General features: G+C 40.4%; 1 protein-coding gene and 2 non-coding genes across 5 annotated transcripts; 2 read left to right on the forward strand and 1 right to left on the reverse strand.

The window, feature by feature from the left end:
- Positions 1 to 9,633: 9,633 nt before the first annotated feature.
- Positions 9,634 to 23,303, reverse strand: psph (phosphoserine phosphatase). Of its 3 annotated transcripts, XM_080210579.1 has the most exons (7): positions 23,106 to 23,303; positions 18,412 to 18,567; positions 16,581 to 16,715; positions 15,178 to 15,323; positions 10,879 to 11,027; positions 10,570 to 10,673; positions 9,636 to 10,455 (listed from the first exon to the last, which is right to left on the reverse strand). In XM_080210579.1, exons 2-7 carry the CDS (start codon positions 18,549 to 18,551, stop codon positions 10,452 to 10,454), a joined length of 678 nt encoding a protein of 225 aa, XP_080066705.1. In that variant the 5' UTR covers positions 18,552 to 18,567; positions 23,106 to 23,303; the 3' UTR covers positions 9,636 to 10,451. The 3 variants fall into 3 exon arrangements, with proteins under 3 accessions (XP_080066706.1, XP_080066704.1, XP_080066705.1); XM_080210580.1 differs by lacking the exon at positions 23,106 to 23,303 and adding an exon at positions 22,553 to 22,664 and having other exon boundaries at positions 9,634 to 10,673; XM_080210578.1 differs by having other exon boundaries at positions 9,635 to 10,673.
- Positions 11,400 to 11,591, forward strand: LOC145357658 (U2 spliceosomal RNA). Its single transcript, XR_013889347.1, has one exon. It is a non-coding gene; the product is annotated as a U2 spliceosomal RNA (small nuclear RNA).
- LOC145357657 (U2 spliceosomal RNA) lies at positions 11,731 to 11,921 on the forward strand. Its single transcript, XR_013889346.1, has one exon. It is a non-coding gene; the product is annotated as a U2 spliceosomal RNA (small nuclear RNA).
- Positions 23,304 to 23,872: the final 569 nt, after the last annotated feature.

The raw sequence follows: 23,872 nt of genomic DNA on the forward strand, positions 1-23,872 counted from the left end.
TTTTGTGTTTATATTGTCTATTCATTTTGTAAGATGAAGTTTAGCATATATGCTTGCAGTCTTAATATTAGTCAGTAACTCATCCACAATATCCTCATTGTGGGGAGACAGGAAATTATCAAATGCTTCCAAGGTAAGTAAACTTACTATTTTAAATATTATTTGTATATGAAAAGTGAATAATGATTACTTGTGGAATAGAGGGAACAAAGCAAACTAACAGGTTCAAAATGCACATATCCATATGCAAGAAGTATGTCAACAGCTGATGCAAGGAGAAATGAGGAGTCTGATTCAAATAAGGTGGCCTAAAAAGAGCTACCCTCTTTTTTGTGTCAGGCTTCCAAGAAGTCCTATAGTCTATGGAAGCTAGCAAGTTGAAAGTAATGCTATCAGTTTAATGAGTTGAAAGGGATAAAGTAGGTGTTCGGTTTATCATCTGATAGCTAGTACGATAAAGTTGATGTGAACGTTGTCAGTGCCTCAGTCCACCTTTTTAACCAGGTGAGAAGTCACAACAACATTATTGATGGTGGTGACTTGGCAAGGATTGTTTTATTAAATGAAAAATATAAGAAGTAATTTATGTCATAGGAGGTGGCCTTTTTGCCTATGATATCTAAACTATCGTCGCTCAAGAAATTTGAACCATGCACATATCCAAACTTTCTGTGTCACCTCATATGCCAACATACATGGGATAAAGTAGCCAGGGCAGGCTGACATCAGCTGCAGATTAACAAAGGCTGCTGCAAGATATTATTTACATTAGCTGCCTTGATTGTTTTCTATTTCTCACTGTTGGGTAATCATCTTCTGGACTTGGTTTTCCTGAAATCCTTCCTTCCCGCATAATGTACAATGGTGGTCCTGCAATATAATCTTGACAGTCCATGCATGTGCATTTTCTTGAATACGTTGCACACCCATATCATCTAACAACATGCTTCTTCCATTACGAGCCCAACTTCCAATGCAGCTGTTTCTAGAACACTCCAGATTTTCAAACTAATTTTCACTTACCAGACTATGAGTACTGGACCCTGGATCTGATTTTCCATTAATCAAGAGGTAAGCATTCCAAATACTGAAGCGCGGATCAAATCTTGGAGGCCTTCAGCAATACTTTTCTGTATTCTATCTTCTGTTGTAGAATGGAGGCCAGAAGAGCCTGTCACTGCAGGTGCTTAAAATGTTTACTGCGGAAGTTACAGCTTCCATGCCAGAAGCTACGTCTCATGCCAAAAGCTATTTCTCATTAATTCCTGTGTTAAGAAAGTGTCTGTTCTAGGTTGGAACTGCATGTGCTCAATAGCAAGAACTTTATAAATAGTAGACCTACAGACCCAACATATTTTAGGGATCTAGTTACTCTTGTCTGCTATCGTCCTGCAGCAATCAGCTCCTTCCTTTTCACTTCTTCGCTTTTTCCATGTTTGGTAACTACCTACTAACTCAGGAATTCACTGTTCCTAAGCTAATCATTCAGTTCAAATAGCACAAAGTTAATTGTAGCCAATCTGCTAACCACAAGGCGTTATCAATTTAAAATAATTGCATTCATAAGAACATAGTTTGAAAAAAACTTCTTTATTCAAGGTCAGTGATTGGAATGCTACTGCAGAACTGTATTTCTGTCATTGCTTTCAAAGAATGATGTGCTCTTTTCACATTTTTACTCCCATTACGAAGGAAGGAGTTTCTGCTAAGATATTGGAATTGTTCCATTGAATAATAGTTCAGTATTCTAGTCAGATTGGAGTAATTACACCAATGAAAGACTTTCATTTAACACTTCGTAACCTAAATGTCCCAAAGCACTTTACAACCAATAAAATACCTCTGACGTGTTACTAATGTAGGAAACACATCTGCAACTTCACATAACCAAAAATGTGATAATCACCAGATCAATCTGTTTTTGTGATGTTGATTGAAGAATTAATACTGTACTGTATATTGGAGGAAGCTTCCCTGCTCTTTTTCGAAACAGTGCCAAAGGATCTTTTATATCCATCTGAGAGAGCAAAACAGGTGCTTGAATTAATATCTCAGCCAAAAATGGGCACTTCTGAGAGTGCAATATTCCCTTGGTACTGAACTAGTGACTCAACCTAGAATTTTGTGCTCAAGCCCTGGAATGGGACTTGAACCTACAATCTTCAGATGGGGAGACAAGAACATTATCAGTTTAGCTATGGTTGCCACCTTACAACATTGCACTGTTCCTAAAATAAAGAATAAGTCTTCAGTCATCGTTGTTATCTCTTGATATTAATGGTATTTGACTAATATATTTTTGAATTACATCAATTCACCAGTACTGCTGATGAAGAAGCTTTTTCCTTAGGTGGATTATGAATTTGTATAGACTTGTCTATTTGAGCATGTGTTAAGGAATAAAGTAGCAATGTAATTAAACTTAATAAATCAAGTGCTGATTTTATTTATTTGCTCATCTTAAAGACCTTGGATAAAGCTGACTGTTAACTGTATACATATATAATCATTCCCCTTGCCCCCCTCCTCTGCACTCCCCCCCCTCCCCACACACACACACAAACATACATGCAGAGTTATTAGTAACCTAAACCATTTTGTAATCCTTCCCAACCTCTACACCCCCCGTGCATTATGCAAAGTATGCTTGGAACTTGACAATGGCATAATGAGGTGGAAATTGCAACATGTAAGGTGCCCCTTTGTTGGCAAAGCATTGGGAGCACAATTTTAAATCAAAGGTTATTTTGGGTCTCTAAGTCAACACAACTAGTGTTGATAATGTGTCCTGATGCTGACCTTAGACATTGACCAATTCAATTAACCAGTCAGGCCCGGACAATGGGAAATCACCACTGGGTGAGCACTGGCCACTGAAGAATAGGGAATGGAACAGCAGAAACAGCCATTGCAGGAACTACAGTAGGGGGGGGTGAGAAAATTATATTTTTATAATCATGTAGGTAGTTGACAAAAGTTGAGGGAGGTTTTTGAAAGAGAGCAGGGAAGAACAAATAAAACCCTTTTGGAACTTACAGCAAATCCACCATTGGAAGTAGAGGAAACATTATAACGTGGATAATCAATGAAAGACAATTTTTCAGATGGGAAGAACTTGCATCTTATGCAAGTTTTGTAAATTAAAGGCAAATGCAATAATGGTTAGAGTGCATTTTTAATATCAATTTATGTATTGAGTCAGTAATGTGATATATTTGAGTATAAGGCGTGTTCAAGCTATGAGTGAACTGCTATTGTGTTTAAGCTTTAGGACGGCAATGATAAACATCTAAGACAGCATTCCCTTTTCACATCATTCATCAAGCAACAGATATTTCTGCTTATATCTAGATGGAATGAAGAAGAGTGTTGCTCAACTTGTTAACTGATCTTCCTTCACTTCATTTCAATAGATGCCTTTCTCAGGGATCTCAGTTAGACTTGGAATTTCCCATATTGGAATCTGTCTCCTGCTGCTTCGTCACATTAAAAATAAAACTAGCATTGAATTGTGAATTAGCAGAAATTATGAAGATTTGTTTTATTTTATTGTCTGTTTAGAAGAGAGGAATTTTAAACTGATGAACATGATTTTTAGGCTGTTTGAATTTTAATTCTGAATAAAGATGAATCTATATTAAAAGTCAAGTAGATCTAGAAATAAACTGATAGGATATTTCTGCTTATATCTACAACCTATTAAGAAACAGTGTTGCTCAACTTGTTAATTGACAGCTGTGAAATCATGTTGAATCAAGCACGAGTTTAATTAACCTCTGATAATTCAGTCATCTGAGGACAGAAACTCCCTGTACAAAACAAATAATGAAGGATTTGTTACAATCAACATGGATTTATCAACTGACTCATTTTCATGCATTTTTGGAATGTTAGAGATCATGCACTTACTCCCCCACTGGGATTGCAGCAGATGAGCCAATTTATGAACATGTCCTTGTCTGAGGCTATTGGCCTTTTGCTGTAGTCTATCAAGGCTTTGGCCTTCTCATTCTCTTTTTAAGATCTGGCCAACCTAATATGCATTTCCAATGCTTTCCTGATTACATTTATGACTGCCTGCACTAACAACCTCCACATCTCCATCCACAGCTCAAGTTAGAAACTTCTGGATTCAAGCATCACCAGTAGGTGGACACTTCTTAATTCAGTGACTGATGCACATTGTGAACAGCCCTACTTTTAGCATTAGGTGTAAACCCACTTACCCTCTCTACTGGATGCAAAAGATCTCAAGGCAACTGAAATAGATTAGCTGCTTTTTTATATCATTGTTTGTGTTTATTAGTGAATGCACTTCAGAATTAATCCTTTTGGATGTGGAAAACATGAGCTAAATGGAAGCTTATTCATTGTGTGGGCTTTTGTGTGATTCCTCCAGTCACTTCACCGTCTTAGTTACCTTAACATTGTTTTGATGCCTTTTCACTACCTCTTTGATAGATGCTATAAAATATCATCTCAATATTAGATTTATTAATTGTGGGTCATTCAATCTATTAATTCCTGTTCTGTGATTGGAATGTCTGTTTTCTCATCTTCTGTTGATCTTTCAGTTTAATTTTCCAACAAAGAGCTACACACAAAAATATTAACCCATTTTCTCTTAATGGATGCTGATATGTTTTAATTTCATTTTTTCAACATTTGCACTTTCAGATGTCATTGTAGGATGAAGCACAAGAAGTTAAGACTATATCAGAAGCAAATGGACCCTGCTCTGACAAAGGGTCATCCAGATTCGAAATGTTGGCTCTGTTCTCTCTCCACAGATGCTGTCAGACCTGCTGAGATTTTCCAGCGTTTTCTGTTTTTGTTGGAATGTATGTACCTTCCTTAATCCACAGTTTGTGTATTGTGCGTTGCTTTCTAGTCGAGGAATTAGAGCCAAGAAGTTTATGGGAGATCTGATGGTTATACTATACAGTAAATAGTGTTAAGATTGTTTCTGCTCTTTGGTGAGACAGTAACAAGAGTGAAAAAAATTTAATGATAGTCATGTAAAATTAAATGGCAGAGTTAGCAAATGTATCTTTACGGGAAGTGTGGAATTCCTCACCACAAACCATTGCTGAGACACATTCTTCAACTTAAATTGTTGTTTGAAGGTGAATTAAAGAAAATGGGGAGGAATCAAGTGTATGTGATTAGGTACGGGGGCTTACATGGAGAAAACTAGTGCTATGGAATCAATGAGCTATGGCCTGTCTTTGTTTTATAGTATTCTATGATTTCAATTTTTCAGACTGCTGGACAGAAACTATTGCTTTGCATTTTCTTTTGAAACACAATCCCCATCCCCAAATACTTCCCAAGGTGAATACAATTTGAATGATTTGAATGAGCTCCAGGCACTTTTGTTGGAAACTTGTTCATTTAAGGCAGAAAATAAGGAAAGAAAAGTTGATTGGTTAGTTTCCACAGATTATATGTAACTTCCTATTTAAAAGAACTTTATATGTAAAAGTTTTTTTTCCTGCAATTCACTGTCTTGTACATATAACATCCAGTTAATATTAGAAGGAACCTATTATTATTCAGTGCTAATTTTTAATAATTGGAATTCTAATGCTTATATTTCCTGATATGTGAGAATGCCAGAATTTCCACCTGACCCAGAGTTCTGACACCTCCCATTATTTCTGCTCCATGTTGTTAGTACACAAGAGACAGGAGCTCCGCATGCTGCTAGGGAGTCAATGTCTAATGGGAGTCAAATACTTGTGAAGACAGGGAGAGGACATCAGCAAATATGATATTGCTTGAGATATATATATATGTTCAAGATATTTGACATCATTCATGCATAATGGTGTTGCTGGCTGGCCAGTATTTATTGCCCATCACTCGTTGCCTAAGGCAGTTGAGAATTAACCACATTGCTGTGGCTCTGGTAGGCCAGACCAGGTAAAGATGGCAGATCTCCTTCCTTGGAGGACAATAGTGAACTAGATATGTTTTTCTGACAATCAACAATAGTTTCATGGTCATCAATAGATTCTTATTTCCAGAATGATTTTATTGAATTCAAATTCCCATCACTTGTCATGGCAGGATTCAAACCCAAGTCTCCCAAGCATTAGCTGAGTTTCAGTAAGGATAGTCTAGCGATAATACTGTTAGGTCATTGTCTCTCCTCAGTATTAGCACAGGTTAACAATTATTCTGCTAGCCTTTAAATAAACCCTGACACATAATCCCTAGCAATCATTCTGGCCACGGAGAAATAAAATGAAAATCACAGTGATAAATTTAATCCTTGCGATCATGTGCAATCAGCAGCCTGTTTCCTGTAATGGGAAAGAAAATTAGGCATGATTGTTTTTGAATGCAAAGTTTAAAAGATCTGTATGTTTTGGAAGTATCTTTAATTGAAGGTAAAATGGAACAATGAAGAATTGTGATCTGCCTGATGAGAAGCCTATGGGGCTTGGCTACCATGGAGACCTGGAGAGCCAGATTGAGAGCTGCTGAGCATAGTGCAAAATTCTCACACTTGAAAACAAAGGCAGGAGCAGCTGGGGCTGAACTATGGGCAGACTCCACCATTATAGACAAGAGAGGGGAAAGTTTCACAGGAAGACAGAAAGCTGCAACTAATATAAAAGGCAAAATACTGCAGATGCTGGAATCTGAAACAAAAACAGAAAATGCTGGAGAAACCCAGCAAGTCTGACAGCACGTGTGGGCGAGAGAATAGAGCCAACATTTCGAGTCTCGATGTCTCTGACCTCTGACACAAACCTGTTCGACTGGTTCCGATAAAAACTGCAATTCTAGGGAGCGGGTAGTTAAGTATAACTATGGCATAGAGATTATGTCATGTTCAAATTTAAAGGAGGGATATCTTTTCTATAGTATTAGTAGTTTTCTAAATGTTTTGTCTGTAGATTCCTTTTACTATGTAAGTCTCAAACTTAACCTATCACAAAATTCTTTTCATTTGGATATTGGGAATTCAAATTTCTTGTTTAAAAGTATTGTTTTCCTTGCAGACTGTAACATGATATAATGCAGTTGACCTAGTCATTATTACCTGATCTGTTTATCATTGAAATCTTATTTCACTACTAAATTTCCTTATTTAAATCTAATCTGTATATGCAACATGTGTGTTACTACATTTTAGGTCAACGGGCCTATTCACTGTGACATGGCTAAGCACTTCAGTAAACATCAGTTGCTCCAAAGTCTGCTGAGGTTGTGTGGAAAAGATTAGTTAAAGGAACTGTGCAACAAAGGTTTACAATCTTAAGTGTTTGTAGATTTCCTTCACTCCTCTTAGAGTAGAGTTTAATCTCTTTCACATCACTTTTTCTATCCATTCTCTTTCAGCCAAAGGTGATGTGAACTTGCATGGCCATCAGTTAGAATTAGTTCAAATAAGAGGTACTAAATCTAGGCTTGCAGTTCATCTTGATGGGGTCTAAGTTACAACAGGTTGGGGAAAAAGTCACACTCCATTCCTGTAAGATAGCAACGAGTGCCATTTTTCTGAGAGGTACAGAATAATATATTAATAGCAAACATTAAGCTAGAGTAAAAATAGGATTAGGGAACATTGGTATAATATTGGAGAAGGTGAGTTCTAAAGTTATATCTAGAAGAACTTGTATGATTAGCATGTAAAATGATCCTCCAGGGAGGATTGTGAAGTGAAATCAAAGTTGTTCAAGAGCCAGTTGCTGTAGTGTTAGGACCTAAAGTTTCAATAAAGAATTAGCCAAATAGAACAAAAGGCCTCTCTCATCAGTTATATTTGTGATAACTTTCTACTGGGGCATTAAGAGTAGTTGCTAGGAAACAAAGAAATATGGCAAAAATTAACATTAAGCTGGGTTGGTTAAGATCATCATTGTCATGTGACTGTACCTTTAAAGTTTTTTTTAAAGTAAACATGCAGCTTATAGCTTCAGTGATGTCATAGGGAGGTCGATCTAAGCTGTGATAGGTGGTAAGGTTTTCAGTTTCATTTGTGGCAGTCAGGTGTTGGGGGTTTTTTCCTTTGAGCTTTCAGTTTCACTTTGGGGAGTGTTTTTGAAGCAGTCTCTCTCCCTATTCTTCTTTGTTTGGTTCTGAAATTATCAGATAGTTGAAGGAGAGGCTTATTGCCATCCTGCCTAAAAGAAGCTGTGTTTTAGGAAACAGATTCAACAGTTTCTTCAGGGGGCAGGATGCCTGTAACAAGTGGGTATTAACCTATGCTGTACTGTGTTCACTTGGAGGGTTTTGTGTATTGGATGTTGGCTTTGGTTGGAACCCAAGATATTTCCTTAAGAGTTATCATTACCATGGTTGTTGTTTCTTGTTTGTAATTGTTAAAGTTCATGCTAATTGTCTTACTACACGTCAACCATATTCTTATTTAAACTTTGTTTTTGACAAAAGCTCCTTGTGCGTCAGTTGAATCACTTGAATTGAAACCTCTCATGCTCATCCTAGTCAAATTCAATGTAAAACAATGCAGATCAGGCAAGCTTCAGAGAACATCTTGAAGGATCTGATCTTGACTTGTAACAAGTGGGAGGCATGTCATCTGCAGGAATGCCACCACTAATTGACCCAACATGCACAAAAACTGTATTTCATTATTAAGATGGGCTACACATTAGAACATAGAACACTGCAGCACAAACAGGCCCTTCGGCCCACAAGTTGCACTGATCGTATCCATACGTGCCAGGCCATAGAACTATTTATAACTCCCAATCCTGTTAAATCCCACATACTCATCCAAAAGTCTTTTAAAAGACCCCAGCGAGTTCGCCTCTACCACCACCGACAGCAGCCGATTCCACTCACTCACCACCCTCTGAGTGAATAGCTTACCCTTGACATCTCCTCCGTACCTGCTCCCCAGCACCTTAAACCTGTGTCCTCTCGTAGCGACCATTTCAGCCCTGGGAAATGGTCTCTGAGAATCTACCCGATCTATACCTCAACATTTTATAAACCTTTATCAGGTTGCCTCTCAACCTTCATCTCTCCAGGGAGAAGAGACCTAGCTCCCTCAACCTGTCTTCATAAGGCATGCCTCCCAATCCAGGCGACATCCTTGTAAATCTCCTCTGCACCCTCTCAATAGCTTCCACATCCTTCCTGTAGTGAGGCAACCAGAATGACACAAAGTACTCCAAGTGGGGCCTGACAAGGGTCTTATGAAGTTGCAGCATTACCTCCCGCCTCCTAAACTCAATCCCTCGATTAATGAAGGCCTGTACACCATATGCCTTCTTGACCACATCCTCCACCCGCGAGGCCAATTTAAGAGACCTATGGACACGGACCCCAAGGTCCTTCTGCTCCTCAACACTGCTAAGGCTCCTACCCTTGATATTGTATTCCTTCATCCCATTGGGCCTGCCAAAATGGACCACGACACATTTATCTGCATTGAAAGTCCATATGCTACTTCTCCACCCAGACTTGCATCTTATCTATGTCACGCTGCAACTTCTGACATCCCTCCAGACTATCCACAACACATTAGGATCCTTAAAAATCAAGACAGCAAAGTCACTTCAAGATGACTGGAGTGTGCCTCACTTTAGCATCAACGAGAATCAAGGTTTACTTATCCATCTGAGCAATATATACCATAAAAAAAGGTAGAAAAAAAAGTGTCACAGTTGGATGTGAATTAATTTTTATTCTATTTCCTTGAGCTATGCTAATAAAGGGATATTTCTGCTCAAGTGCATGTAACTGATTAATAAAAATTCATAATGGACAGTCCCTGTCATAGCTCATCTCAATCTGATTTTCAGGGCTTTGTTCAAGTATAGGTCCATGGGGCAAATAAAAGGACTGTACTCCGCAAGATGTTGCGAGCAAAAATGTTTTTAAATTAATTAAAACAGTTATCAAAATTCAGCTTAGCAATGTTGTGTTTAAATATATTTAAATTTTTCAGATAAAACACTTCTTATATTTTACAGTGCATAAAACCAACAAAGGCCTGGAAAGGTAAAGGAATGCCCTCATGGGGTAGGCTCTCGTTTTGGCACAGCTAAACTGAAAAGAGGATGGAGGATGAGAAAGGGAACCCAAGCTTACTAGATAACCAAGGATGATAGGAAAGGTCAAAAGGAGTGCAATTAAAAACTTTTTCTTGTGTTCCTCTTAAGATCAGATTGACTATAGCCTGGGGCTTTGCCTACCTCCTCAGTTTGGAGATGCAATATGGAAAGGGAGGAGGAATACAATACATAAAGCTTCCTTGACACCATAACAATCATGGATTTGTGCTTCAACACTGAGCAAAATTCAATTCTTTCAACCATATGGGAAACTTCTATAATTTCATTGCCAGGTATCAAGTTGGGAGTCTTCCTACTGTGTAGGATGTAGAATTGGAGACCCATCTTTGCGACATTGGCAACTGTGCTCATGGCAACCTTGAACCCAGCTAGATACTGCTTAGACGCCAGAGGTTAACTGAGAAGGGATCAAAAAGAACAATTAGAGTTCAAATCATTAAAATGTACTGGAGAATTTTCTTGTCATGCTGCTCGTGTTTTGAGAAAATACATAATTTATTCAAAATATTACTTTTTCAGTTCTTCAAATATTTCTTTAAAGCTCATGACAAACCACTGGGCTCTCTCTTTCACTTGCTGACGGACAACGTTCCCACCAAATCCGATAAATGCATCCTAAGACCAGAAACCAATAGTTTGTTAGGCATTTCTATAAAAGCATTATTTGATACATAAAAGCAACAATCAGAGTCTAATGTAATGTTGGAGCTCATTCTCTTACTAGAGAATGAAAAGCTTAAAGTTAAATTTATAATTAAAATTAAATAAGTTTAGATTACAACTTTCAAGTGACAAAATTAAGTTTTCCATCTGTACATACTGCAGGAGGGCATGCCTCCAAGTCTGTGGCTCCATCTCCAATCATAACAACTTTCTTAAAGCCTCTTTCTTCTTTTAGAAGACTTATAATCCGGCCTTTCCCACCAGATTCTGCTGTTGGCTGGGATTCGTCAAAACCAGCATAATCGCCTGTAATGAAAGAAGATCAACTCTGATATACCTCATTTCCATCAGGGAGTTTTATTCAGTAGCAATTTGGAGGTGGGACGACAGAGAACAAATTCCACACATCATGAAAATCTGTGCCATTTAACCCTAAAAACATATTCCTTCCCTTAGCTTTCCTGACCTCACCTAATGTGATGGGAGCCCTGAACATCTCCAGCGCACGCACACTTCCTCTTAGCTGCTGGTATGACCCATTATAGAAACTATAGTTTTGCGTCACAACCAGGCTGACAATAACAAGTGGTCACATGGAATAGTCCCAAGTGAAAAAGACAACAGATATTGGGCTGCAAGTCAACAGCTAGCTGCTTAGCTTGCACAACGTGTACTATTTTCGCTTCTCGGCCTTTTGGCTAAGATCAAGTGTAGTATCGACATGCTGCACTTGGTTGAAGTCATTGGGTTACATTTCAGCTTCATTTGAAGCTATTTTTTAAAGCGGCATCTGGGCCTTTGGGCTAAGATGCAAATAAGATCAAGCCCTGGAGGAGGAGCTACACCTACTCCAATCAGCTTGGATCATGTAGGTCAAGCCCAAGACAGGAGGTGAGAGCCCTGTCTTGTCAGCTTGGATCGGGAATGTCCCAACTTGTTGGGACTCTGAATTGGGTTTAATTTGACTTGATTGGATTGGAATAAAGTTTAAAAAAAAACGTGTACTATTTTCGCTTCTCGGCCTTTTGGCTAAGATCAAGTGTAGTATCGACATGCTGCACTTGGTTGAGTCATTAGGTTACATTTCAGCTTCATTTGAAGCTATTTTTTAAAGTGGCATCTGGGCCTTTGGGCTAAGATGCAAATTAGATTAAGCCTTGGAGGTGGAGCTATGCCTACTCCAATCAGCTTGGATCATGTAGGTCAAGCCCAAGACAGGAGGTGAGAGCCCTGTCTTGTCAGCTTGGATCAGGAATGTCCTGACTTGTTGGGACTCTGAAATGGCTTTAATTTGACTTGATTCGATTGGAATAAAAGTTTAAAAAAAATGTACTATTTTACACGAATAGTATGAAGACGCATCGTAGAAAGCATTCTTTCTGGTTGTATCACAGCTTGGTATGGCTCCTGCTCTGCCCAAGACCGCAAGAAACTACAAATGGTGGTGAACAAAGCCCTGTCCATCACTTAACCCAGCATCCCACCTCTGTCGACACTTTCTGCTGCCTTGGAAAAGCAGCCAGCATAATTAAGGATCCTATGCACCCCTGACAGTCCCTGCCACCTTCTTCATGATGCAGTGTCATAGCTTGCATTTACATGAAATTTAAGTAGCTAGCTACAGACTTGGTCACATTGACTTGCAGCCCAACATCTGTTGTCTTTTTCACTTGGGACCCACCATTTGTTATTGTTGGCCTGTTGTGAGACAAAACCACAGTTTTTATCATGGGTCACACATAGCGCACGCGCAAGTGCAAGATGTTCCAATTGGCTCAGGAACAGCTTCTTCCCTGTTGCCTTCAAACTTTTGAATGGACCTACCTCACATTAAGTTGATCCTTCTCTACACCCTAGCTATGACTGTAACATTACATTACGCACCCTCTCCTTATATATGAACTGTATGCTTTGTCTGTATATTGCACAAGAAACAATATTTTTCCACTATATACTAATACATGACAATATTAATCCAAATTTGTATTTGTTTACCATTCCAGAAAGTCCAGTTTCAGCCTTCCATTGATTATGCGTGTGTACATTAATAAAAATTAAATATTTGTGACATATGTAAATGAATGACCTATTGTGTAAAAAGTAAAAATGTTAAAACTTCCTAATCCAGAGGGAAAGCCTAACTACCTGCTCCAATTCAAATGAATAAAATTAGATTAAGGAAAAGCGTCAAATTCTGCTCCTGTTCACCGAATAATAAGTTTGCAACCTATTTGAATTTCGTCAGAAACATTAAAGGTGACCGGAAGAATAGCTTTTTTAAAAATGTATTGAGTGGTTATGATTCAAAATGCACTGGTTGCAAGGCAGATTCAATTAAAGCTTTCAAAAGGAAATTTGATCAATACGTGATTAAAAGGAAATGAAAGGTTACGGAAAAAGGACAGGATGAGTAAGTGGATTGCTCTTTCAGAGAGCTTGCACAGCATGAACTCCTGCATTGTAACTATTCCATGCTAAGTGCACTCCTTCAGGTTTTCTGCAGAGGCTGCACTGGAAGTGCCTATTTTTCTTCTGCAAGGTTAGAAGAAAATATCCCTGCAATTCCTAGTTACCATTGGGTCTAGTTACCACAGGGCAGCACGGTGGCACAATGGTTAGCACTTCTGCCTCACAGCGCCAGGGACCTGGGTTCAATTCCTGGCTTCGGTCAGTGTGTGGAGTTTGCACATTCTCCCTGTATTTGCGTGGATTTCCTCCAGGTGCTCTGGTTTCCTCCCACAGTCCAAAGATGCGCAGGTTAGGTTGATTGGCCATGATAAATTGCCTGAGTATCAGGGGACGAGCAGGGTAAATGGGGTTACGGGGATAGGATCTGGTTGGGTTTGTTGGTGCAGGCTTGATGGGCCAAATGGCCTCCTTCTGCACTGTAGGGATTCTATGATTCTGCTCATTTTCCAGCCCTTCAGGGAGTCTGATGACTGAGTGCCATGGATCCTGAGACACTTACCTCATTCCCACCCCTTTTGCCTGCAACCTTTCTATTGCGCAGAGTTAACATGTTTGATCAGACAATCCATGCAGCCACTGATAATCACTGGAGTAACAAGTCAACTTGTCAGTGTACTACAGTAAAGCTGTTACACAAAGTCATGGATGATTCTGTTCCAGGTCTGGAAAAAAATCTTTGTATATGAATTGCCCCAAGCATCCAACACAGTATCCAGGTCTGTTTGTTAGTAACTTCCTTGAACCATAGAAAAGTTACTGAGCTGAATAGCCTCTTTCTACACTTTGTGTTTGCACCAGCCCAAAGAGGAAAAAAACTAGCTGCTCATTTTAATCCCATTTTCCAGCACCAAGTCCGTAGCCTTGCAGGTTTAGAGTACTTTAGACGCAGATCCAGGTATCTTTTAAATGAGTTGAGCATTTCAGCCTCAACTTAGGCAGGCAGTGAATCCCAGATGCCCATCACGCTATGGGTGAAAATGATTCAACTTTAATTTGAAGTCTGACAATCTGTTCACACTAAGTATCTTTAGCTATCAGTTCCTCTCCGAACACTTCCTCTTAGGACTGCTCTCAGAGCTCCTGCCCGCTAGTGGTAACTGCCGAGCTCCCTGCAACCTAGCAACCTGTTTGATTGGTACCCCATCCACAAGCGCCCTCTCCCTCCATCACCAATGAAGGGTGGCAACTGTGTACCATCTACAAGATTTACTGTTGAAATTCACCAAGGCCCCTTAGACAGCATCTTCCACGACCACTATCATCTAGAAACAAAGGCAGCAGATAGTTGGGAACACCACCAATTGGAAGTTCCTCTCCAAGTCCTTCACTATCCTGACTTGGAAATATATCGCTGTTCCTTCACTGTCACAGAGTCAAAATCTTGGAGCTCTCCTCCTAATAGCTCTGCGTGTGCATCCACGCCACAGGAAAGGCAGCAGTTCAAGGAGGAAGTTTACCATCATTTAGGAATGGGCAAGAAATGCTGGCCTAGTCAGAGAAGCCCATATCCCTTCAATTAATTAAAAAGCAAAATGAACTGAATGGGGTAGAGTCAGGCGACATTACGTAGATGTTTTGGTGATGGCTTGAACGTGTGTTTGGATGTTCATCTTAGGGACAAAAACAGTCCCACATTTCAAACACTGGTTTAATGTCAGACAGTGGCCAGGGAGAGGGATGGAGGGGATAGTTCAAGAACTGAATTTATAGGAGGCACCGAAGACAACGTCTTCCTTGTATTTTGATGAAGGAAATGTCTGTTCATCCAATAGTTGATGTCAGGTAGTTTGAAAAATTAGCAGCAGTGAAGGGATTAGTATCGGTGATAATGGAGGTGACAGTATCCAATCCTTGCACCAGTTTTCAGTCCCTGTTGTGGTGCTCCCTGCTACTGCTGGTCAGCCGTTTCATTTCTTTCTCCTTTGAGTTTTACTAAACAGAAGTTTCTGGTCTGGAAACAGTCAATTCCCATTAGAGTGATCCTTACCATTGAAGTAAAACTTCAGCTTGTTTGCATACACATTGGATAAGGGAACATTTATCTTTTCTGCTACATGTTCCACTATGCACCTGAATCCACCCGATATCAGGAAGATTTGCACACCGCGTTGTTGGAGATGATCAACCAGGTTCCTGTTTTAATAAAAAGAAGTGTAAAGAAACAGTTGCGCTTTCAAAACCAAACAAACAAGGACACACAACTTTCAAAAATATCTTCATCACATCAGCCTTCGCCATTATGACCCTCTGGCACTGATCGCAACTTCAGGATTTAGCACAAATGCAATCTAATATGGAAATCCTGGATTTGTAGTCTATCTTTTCACTGCTGTATGACACAGTGAGCTGCAGAACCTCTCGCCTGCCCTGACAGAGTCAGTAAGGAGCAAATTGAGGGAGACTTAGGGGAGAATTTCCTATGCTCCACAATCATACCACTATTAGAAGCGTCTCTATTAAAGGCTCTATGAAAAGTTAGGCCTTTTTCAATGCGGCAGAACTAGATTTTTAAATGGCAATCTGATTAATAAGAAGCAATTTGACCTTGCAAAAATTTTAGCTTCATAAAATGTGTGTGTCCCAATTATGCTAATGATAAGATTTTAAAAATAATTACAATCCTTTAGTTTTTTTTTAAAATTGCTCATATTTCAACTTGCAACTCAACATCCTGTGTTTCTTCATTTCATTCTCTAAATATTTTAAAAACGGTGTTTGCTAAGCAGAAACCCGAGTTCAATTCCAGCTTTGGGTCACTGTCTGTATGGAGTTTGCATGTTCCCCCAGTCTCTGCGTGGATTTCCTCCCAAGATGTGCCGGTTAGGTGCACTGGCTAAGTTGCCCCTTAGTGTCCCAGGTTGTGTAGGTTAGATGAGTTAGCCATGGTAAATGTGTGGGATAACAGGGATAGGATGGCAGGGGTCAGGGGGCAGGGGGTTTGCCTGGGTAAGGTACTCATCAGCGTGAGTTGGAACAGATTTGATAGGTTGATTGGCTTCCTTTAGCAATGTAGGGATTCTAACAGCAGATGATTAAGTGTGATGTACAATTCTAACTTTTTAATCTTTTGTATCTGTATGCTGTTAGAAACTAAAAATAGTAACTTAAAAAAGATCCAATTTTCTAATCAGTTTATCAGCAAGCTGAGATGCTGAAGCCACTCAGAACTTTTTTTTTTAATGTGGGTGCCTAGAATGCAGAGGATCAGTTCAGTACCTGAAGATTTCTAACAGCATTGACATCAGAAAACAAGAAATAAAAAGTTCTTCTCAGCTTCTTTAAATTTTACTATATAAATGCAAGTAACTTCTTCCTTGTTGCAATCACTGCTTCTACGGTAACTCTTCCCACCAGGATCATACTTAAAAAATTTAGACAGTGTTCACTTACTTAATGTCCTCTGTTAAATAAGGGGGATGATCAGTTATTAATTTGTTCACTTGCTCACGTGAAGGTCGTATTATAGCTAGTCGTTCCGTTAAAGCCTGCTTAAATGGGACTGCCCCTCCCATTGCATTTCGAGTCCTGTAGTAGATATCAAAAATAGTTGATTGGAGAAAGCCACTGAATGTGACCATGCGCTTTGACAAAAGATGATATCCTCTGCGGTATTGTGCTCAGCTGGACAAACAGGATAGAACCAGCGACTTCACTAGGCATTCGCAAGGCACTGCGGACCATCAGAATTGAATATGGTCATATTTCGTAAACTTCATAGTCCCAATTTCTCCCATTGTTCAATCACAGTCAAGTTGAGAGGCCAGGATGACAGGGTCTAAAATAGTAGACCAGGAACTAGGCCTAGCACACTTTCAACTGAGGTGTGGAGTCTGCACATTCTCCCAGCATCTGCATGTTTCCTCCAGGTGCTCCCAGTTTCCTCCCACACTCCAAAGATGTGTGGGTTAGGTGGATTGACCATATCAAATTGCCCCTTAGTGTCAGGGGGATTAACAGGATAAATATGTGGGATTATGGGGATCGGGCCTGGTTGGGATTGTTGTCAGTGCAGGTTTGATGGGCTGAATGGCCTTCTTCTGCACTGTAGGGATTCTATGAAAAGCAAAGTACATAGTCAAATAGCCACGGGGTGGCAACAAAACTCTGAACCTACCATACCCAGTATGGAAATACAGGAAGTTATACTGTGGTGGAGACTCCATAAGCATTGTCATCCTCAACAATGATGGAATCCAGCATACATTGTGGAGACACGCTACAGGTATTTATAAGTGTATGCAGCCAAAAATTTTAAATTCGTTGCTTCTATGCAGGAGGAATAAGGAGAGGCAAAGTAAACTGACTGGTTTTAATAACCTACTGATCCACAGATACAAAATTCATTGAACATAGCTGGACAAGAGAAGCTTAAGGATACAAATAAACAGTGATTAGGCCTCAGCTGCAGGATCAAACTCAATTCTGGACATCACACTTTAAAATGGAGAATGCCAAGCCTTGGAGAAGATGTACAGATAATTCACTGGATTGAATGCAACAGACACAAAATTAGACACCATTTTGATAGAAACTGTTTTCACTGTAAGGGAAGTGGGATGGGGTCAATAGCAGAGGACACAGTTCTTAGATAATTGGCAAAAGAGGCAGAGAAGGTTTTATTCTTAATGTAGCTAATTGTTAGGATCTGGAATACAGTACTTGAAAAGGAAGTTCCTTCAATAGCAATTTCCAAAAAGAACTGGATAAATATGAGCAAATGAAAACAAAAAGCAAGCCTTTGGTGAAAGAGGAGGGATTAAGACAGATTGAATAGTTCCCTCAGGGTGTCCGTACAGCTATGATGGACTGAATGCCCTGTCTCTTTCCAAGGTTCTCACCATCACATAAGCAGGTAGCTTATCACAAAAATCAGGCGATTAAGTGTCAAATTAACTTGATTTTTTTTGTTCTAAATATGCAAATTCTAAACTGACATTTTGATACATACACATGATATATAGGCTGGCTGTTTCACTGCAAAGTCTGTAAGAGAACAACTGCATCCTACTTTATTACCAGATGAGCACACTCAAAGACATCATTGTGATTTACAACATAATTACTAAGTGTTCTCAGGTTGCTGGTCAACCATAACTTGGAGAATGAGGGTCGAAATTAGAAGGGATGAAAATGAAATATTGCTCAAAATAGGTGAGGACTGTTGACTGATGGTACTACAATGGACTTCCCATTATTAAAAGCAAGGGCCATAAATACTTACATTTCTGCCACAGCATCACCAACTCCACAGAACTTGGCTAGTTCATCAATTCCTTCTTCTTTTATCACTGTGCTGTCTACATCGAAACACACTGCATCAGCACTGCGAAGCACTGCCTTCGTTTCAGCAAGTGTGGCCATATTGCTTTGCAAATTCCTGTAGAAATTCAAACAAAAATGTAAAATTACAATCCTATAGCTTCCTGCACAGAGGAAGTTTGACTAGACAATAGATCAAAGGTTGACAAGACTATAGGTGCCCCACATACAGAAAACGTATAACCTCCCACATATTAAAAAAATGTACAACCTTCAAAATAGAATCAGACCTCCCTTGGGTCGGATTGTGGTATATTCCTCTTCTCTGTTCATTTCTAATTTCAGTTCTTAGCCTACTAACAATTTATAATTGCTATCTTCATGCCATAATACCACAGCTATGACTAACTTTTCCAGAGACACCATAATAGGACTATTTGTTTCTTTCATGAGATGCGAGCATCATTGGCAAGGCCAGCATTTGTTCCCTATCCCTAACAGCCCTTCAGAAGATGGTGGTGAGCTGCCTTATTGAACTGTTGCAGTCTATCTGGTGTAGGTACACCTACAGTGCTGAGAGAAAGGGAGTTCCTGTTTTTTGACCCAGTGACTTTGTTCCAAAGCAGAAGAGTGTGCATCTTGGAAAGGAACTTGCAAGTAGCAATATTGTCATTCTTCTGCATGAGTCCTTCCAGCTGGTAGAGATCATGACAGCAGAAAGTTTTTGATGGATGTTTGTGTCAAGTATCACACAGGCTCAAATCAAGTCAGAGGATTAACTAATTGGTGATCCCATTTCCTTGAATTGGGAACTCAGCTAAAGAACTTTCCAAAAGATTTCAGTCTAGTTCTTCCTCATCCTAGTCTTGTCCTGAAATTAATGGCTCAGTGTGTATACAATCCTTGGCTCAACTTTTTAATTTTACTCTAACTCTCTAATCTTCCTAGAATAAAACTACATCTTTGCTGTGATGCAGCGATCAAAACTGAATATTGCATTCCAGATAAATATAGCCTAAGGCTTCACAGGAACATTATAAAACCTAGTATGACACCAAAGCCACAGATTTTGTCAAAGATGTGGGTTTCAAAGGATGTCTCAAAAGGAGACAAGTAAGATAGAGTGGAGATGAGGTCCAAGGGAGTCTGTCTGTAAACCCTGCAGTAGAAAATGACATTTACTTTATTACCAAGTAGGCATAGTCAAAGTTATGTCATTATGATGCATAATGTAATTAAAGACTATTCAGATTATTCAGTAATTACAACTTGGAGAATCAGAATTCAATTCTAATGGGGCAGATAGGAAATATTGCTTAAAAGGGTACTCATAACAGTTGTGTCTTGTAAGTTTATGACATGCATCTCAGTGATCATCTCTGCTTTAAGCATCACCTGGTGTGGCTCAGGCACCCACTCTAGCAAGACAGCTTCTGCTGTAGAGGAAGCTGCACAGTTCTCTGGCCCCTCTTCTAAGCTAAGCTCCAGAGGTCTCAGCTGTCAGCAACTGTTTCCCAATTGTCAGTGTCAATGCTCACCCTCTTCATATCTTGCCTGAAGGTGTTCACGAGGTATAGATGCCTGAAAAGTCATAACCCAGTGGCCAATTCATCATAAAGATGATCTTTGGACATAGTCGTCATCCACCTGATGCACATGGATGAGCCAACACAGACATCACTGGTTTAGCAATGAGTGTCTATTGATTGAATTGGTAAATTCCATGACCTTGTCCTGCCAAGTGATGCCCAGGATATACCCAAGACAAACTGGGTATATCCTGGGCATACTAGGCCTTTTCTCCTGCCTAGTATATATTCGGCATGTTTCACAACAAGCAACAAACTGAAGATTCAGGCTTGTTCAACTTAGTTTGGTGTTCTCAGTCAGACTGCTATTGTTCCACACGTTCTTATTTAGCTTGGACATAACAGCTGTAATGTGCATGCGGTTTTCAGCATCATGTGACAGATTGGTGGTGACTGTAGAGTGTAGATACATAAAGTCATCAACAACATCCATCAAGGAGGCTGCATGGCACACTGGTTAGCCTTCCTGCCTCCGAGCCAGAAGCTCCCTGTCTGAGTCCCACCCCAGGTCTTCATGGACATGGAAGGTGTACTCGATGTGGCCAAAAAGGGTGACTGTCAGCCTGCAAAATAAGTTTCAACACATGCTAATAATAGGCAGTGAGAATGGGAGTGGCTCCTGGTCAGCCATGCTTGATGCAATGCTTTCCAAGCTAAGGCCTCTGGTGACAGACTAGCAATGACCTGTTCCATGAAAAACTAGCTATAGAAACAGATATACATCTGCCTTATGTACCACCGAATGTGGAAGGGAAAAAAAAACCTTCCAGTGGCACGTTAATCAATACGATGGACCTTATTAAATCCAATATGGCAGTTTTGTCTAGAGTAGAAGCCACATTCTGGGAGATTACTGTCAATCTCACAATTACCTTGTTCATAGAATTTGTTAATGCACGAGAATTGAGGATTTCCAAAGATATTGAAGCCCTGTCATTAGCAAAGGATTTTTAAAGTTCTAACAATCTCCTGTTGAATCATGATATTTGTCTTCCCGATGCTGATGATCAAATCAACCTCTTTACAGGAATAAGAAAAATTGTCCATTTGCTGCTGACGGTGTTCCTCAGTATGGAATGCTAGTGTGGCATCTTCAGCACAAAGCTAACTCTGATGAGAACCTTTGTCTCGGATCTGAGGCAGGCAAGGTTGAATAGCTTTCCATCAGTTGGGGCAAGTACGTATCCTCTGTGGAAGACCCAGAAGCATAGGGCAGCAACAAAGAGGAGAGTATACCAAACAAACAAGGTCAGTCTGACCTCACTGCGAATCTCAAAGGGTTCCAGTGTTTCTGTTACAGCTGACCTTACCCATCATGGTTGTCATGGAAAGAAATCACATTAAGTAGCTTTGGTGGGCAGCCAATTTTCTCCAGCAGCTTAGATTGTCTCAGCTCACATGGTTGAATACATAGTCAAAATGGGCAGAAACTGGTAAAATGTAGTATCACATTAACTTATAATACGGAACTAACCATTTCAACAACCTGCTCATCAAACCCACAGGCACACTGCAATTCATGGATCAGGTTTTTGCTTCCATCCAATCCCATGACTTTGCACTTCCACCAAATAGTCTAATCTGTCCAAACAGATCTTTATTCACCTCAGATGGTGCATCAGATGAGATCCATTTGACCCATCAGCAGCCACTTGATAGGTGAGATGCTTCTTGTCAGACATTGGTCTGTGCCTACATATGTTGTAAATGGGTGCCTTTTGCGAGAAGAAATCGAGGATATGGCCACAGCACAGAATCGCAGAGCCCGAATTCTGCGGTTTCATCACCTGAACCAAAAAATGGTCCAGGATGAAACTGGGGGATTTTCACAACAGCTTCATTGCAGTGTGAACGCAAGCCTACATGTGACTAATAAATAAACTTTACTTTTAGCTAAGTGGTAATGTGGAGAAAAAAGGCAAGTACCAGGCAACGGCAGCATTGTGATTAGATTACTGGGCTAACGATCAAAAACGAGGAAACGTTCAAATCCTAGTTTTGTCCAGAGTAAGAGCCACATTCAGGGAGATTGACAATAATCTCACAATTATCTTGTTCACAGAGTTTGTTAATGCACAAGGATTAAGGTCTTCCAATGACATTGATGCCCTGTCATTAGCAAAGGATTTTTGAAATTGTAACAAAATGGATCAGTCCCTGCCAAACTACAGGGGGTGTGATTTGAAATGGTCCCATTTTCCTGCTTTTTCTCCTTATTTCACATCACCCCACCACCCCAGCTGGTGACTTTGAATGCTGTAACCACAGTAAGATGTCTCACAATACCAGGTTAAAAGTCCAACAGGTTTATTTGGTAGCAAACACCACTTGCTTTCAGAGCGCTACTCCTTCATCAGGTGACTCGCCTGACGAAGGAGCAGTGCTCCGAAAGCTAGTGGCTTGTGCTACTAAATAAACCTATTGGACTTTAACCTGGTGTTGAGAGACTTCTTACTGTGTTTACCCCAACATCGCCACATCATGCTGTAACCACACAGGATCGAGGCCACATACCGGTAACTCTCTGGAAAAGTTATTTCTAATTCCTCCCTCCATGCATGTTCTTTTCTACTGATGGCATCCTGAACTTCCGTGATGGGTCTGATAAAAGTGCCCTGTGCTTGTCTCTGTTAGTCTCCCTGCAGTCCTGGTCAGCCAGCTGACTGCAGCCTTCACCAACACTGCCCACAACATGCTTGTGCTGAAAGGGTGCATATTCCCACAGCAACCACTCTGTGGCTGCCGAAGTGGACTCTGTCACAGCTCCCCACCACCACTCCCAGTGCCTGGGAGAAGGAAGAACTCTTGCAAGTCACTTCAGGCCTTTACAGTAGATTCACAACATAACTTTCTCTCCTGGTGCCCATCCAATCTCGGTTTCGATGTGAATGTACAAGCCACTGCTGGAAAAATTCTTTGCTTATAAGCAAGTTAAGATTGCCGGCTTCTCAGCGCCTCCTTCTCCTGGGTCCCCAGGAATAGACGGATGTGGGGGTGGGGGGGAAGAAACCTCAGTAAGTAGCAGAGAGGGCAATGTATCTGAATATCCAGCCTGTGTTCCACTCACCTCCAGCACAAACAGGCAGCTCAATTTCACACCGTACCATTCAAACAGCCCCCAATCCGCTTCTGTCACTGTGACCCCAGGGCAGAGACTTAGTGATCTGTTCTGAGATTCATGTAGTACACAGATCGCGTGAGGTTCCTTCCCAGGCTGATGAAATGCTTAAAGTGGTAACGCGACACGCCACTTCAGTCTGAAAGCTCCCAGTATAAATGACAAGCTGCGGCGTAGCTTTAATCAGACCAGACTCACCAGCACTTGAAACCAATCGACATCCACCGCCAGCCCCAGGGACACGGGATTTAGTGGTTATTTAAAAGGGCAATGTTACGTATGCCGCCTGTCACCATTCGTGGGCCCCACCCCACAAAGTGTGTTCTGTTTATTAAAAAAAGGTGCTTGCGCTACTGTCCCCAGAAAGTGGAAGGAATCCCTGATGCTGGCTGGATTAAGTTTAAACTTTAAGTTTATTTATTAGTGTCACAGGCAGGCTTGCATTGACACTGCAATGAAGTTACAGTGAAATTCCCCTAGTCGCCACACTCAGGGGCCAGTTTGGGTACACTGAGGGAGAATTTAGCATGGCCAATGCATCTAACCAACACGTCTTTCAGACTGTGGGAGGAAACTGGAGCAGCCGGAGGAAATCCAAGCAGACATGGGGAGGATGTGCAGACTCCACACAGACAGTGACCCAGGCCAGGAATCAAACCCAAGTCCCTGGTGCTCCAAGGCAGCAGTGCTAACCACTGTGCTGCTGTATGTTTAGG

Source organism: Carcharhinus amblyrhynchos, chromosome 23, assembly GCF_965287045.1.
Source record: "Carcharhinus amblyrhynchos chromosome 23, sCarAmb.v2.hapA, whole genome shotgun sequence".
In the NCBI taxonomy this organism is placed as follows: domain Eukaryota; kingdom Metazoa; phylum Chordata; class Chondrichthyes; order Carcharhiniformes; family Carcharhinidae; genus Carcharhinus; species Carcharhinus amblyrhynchos.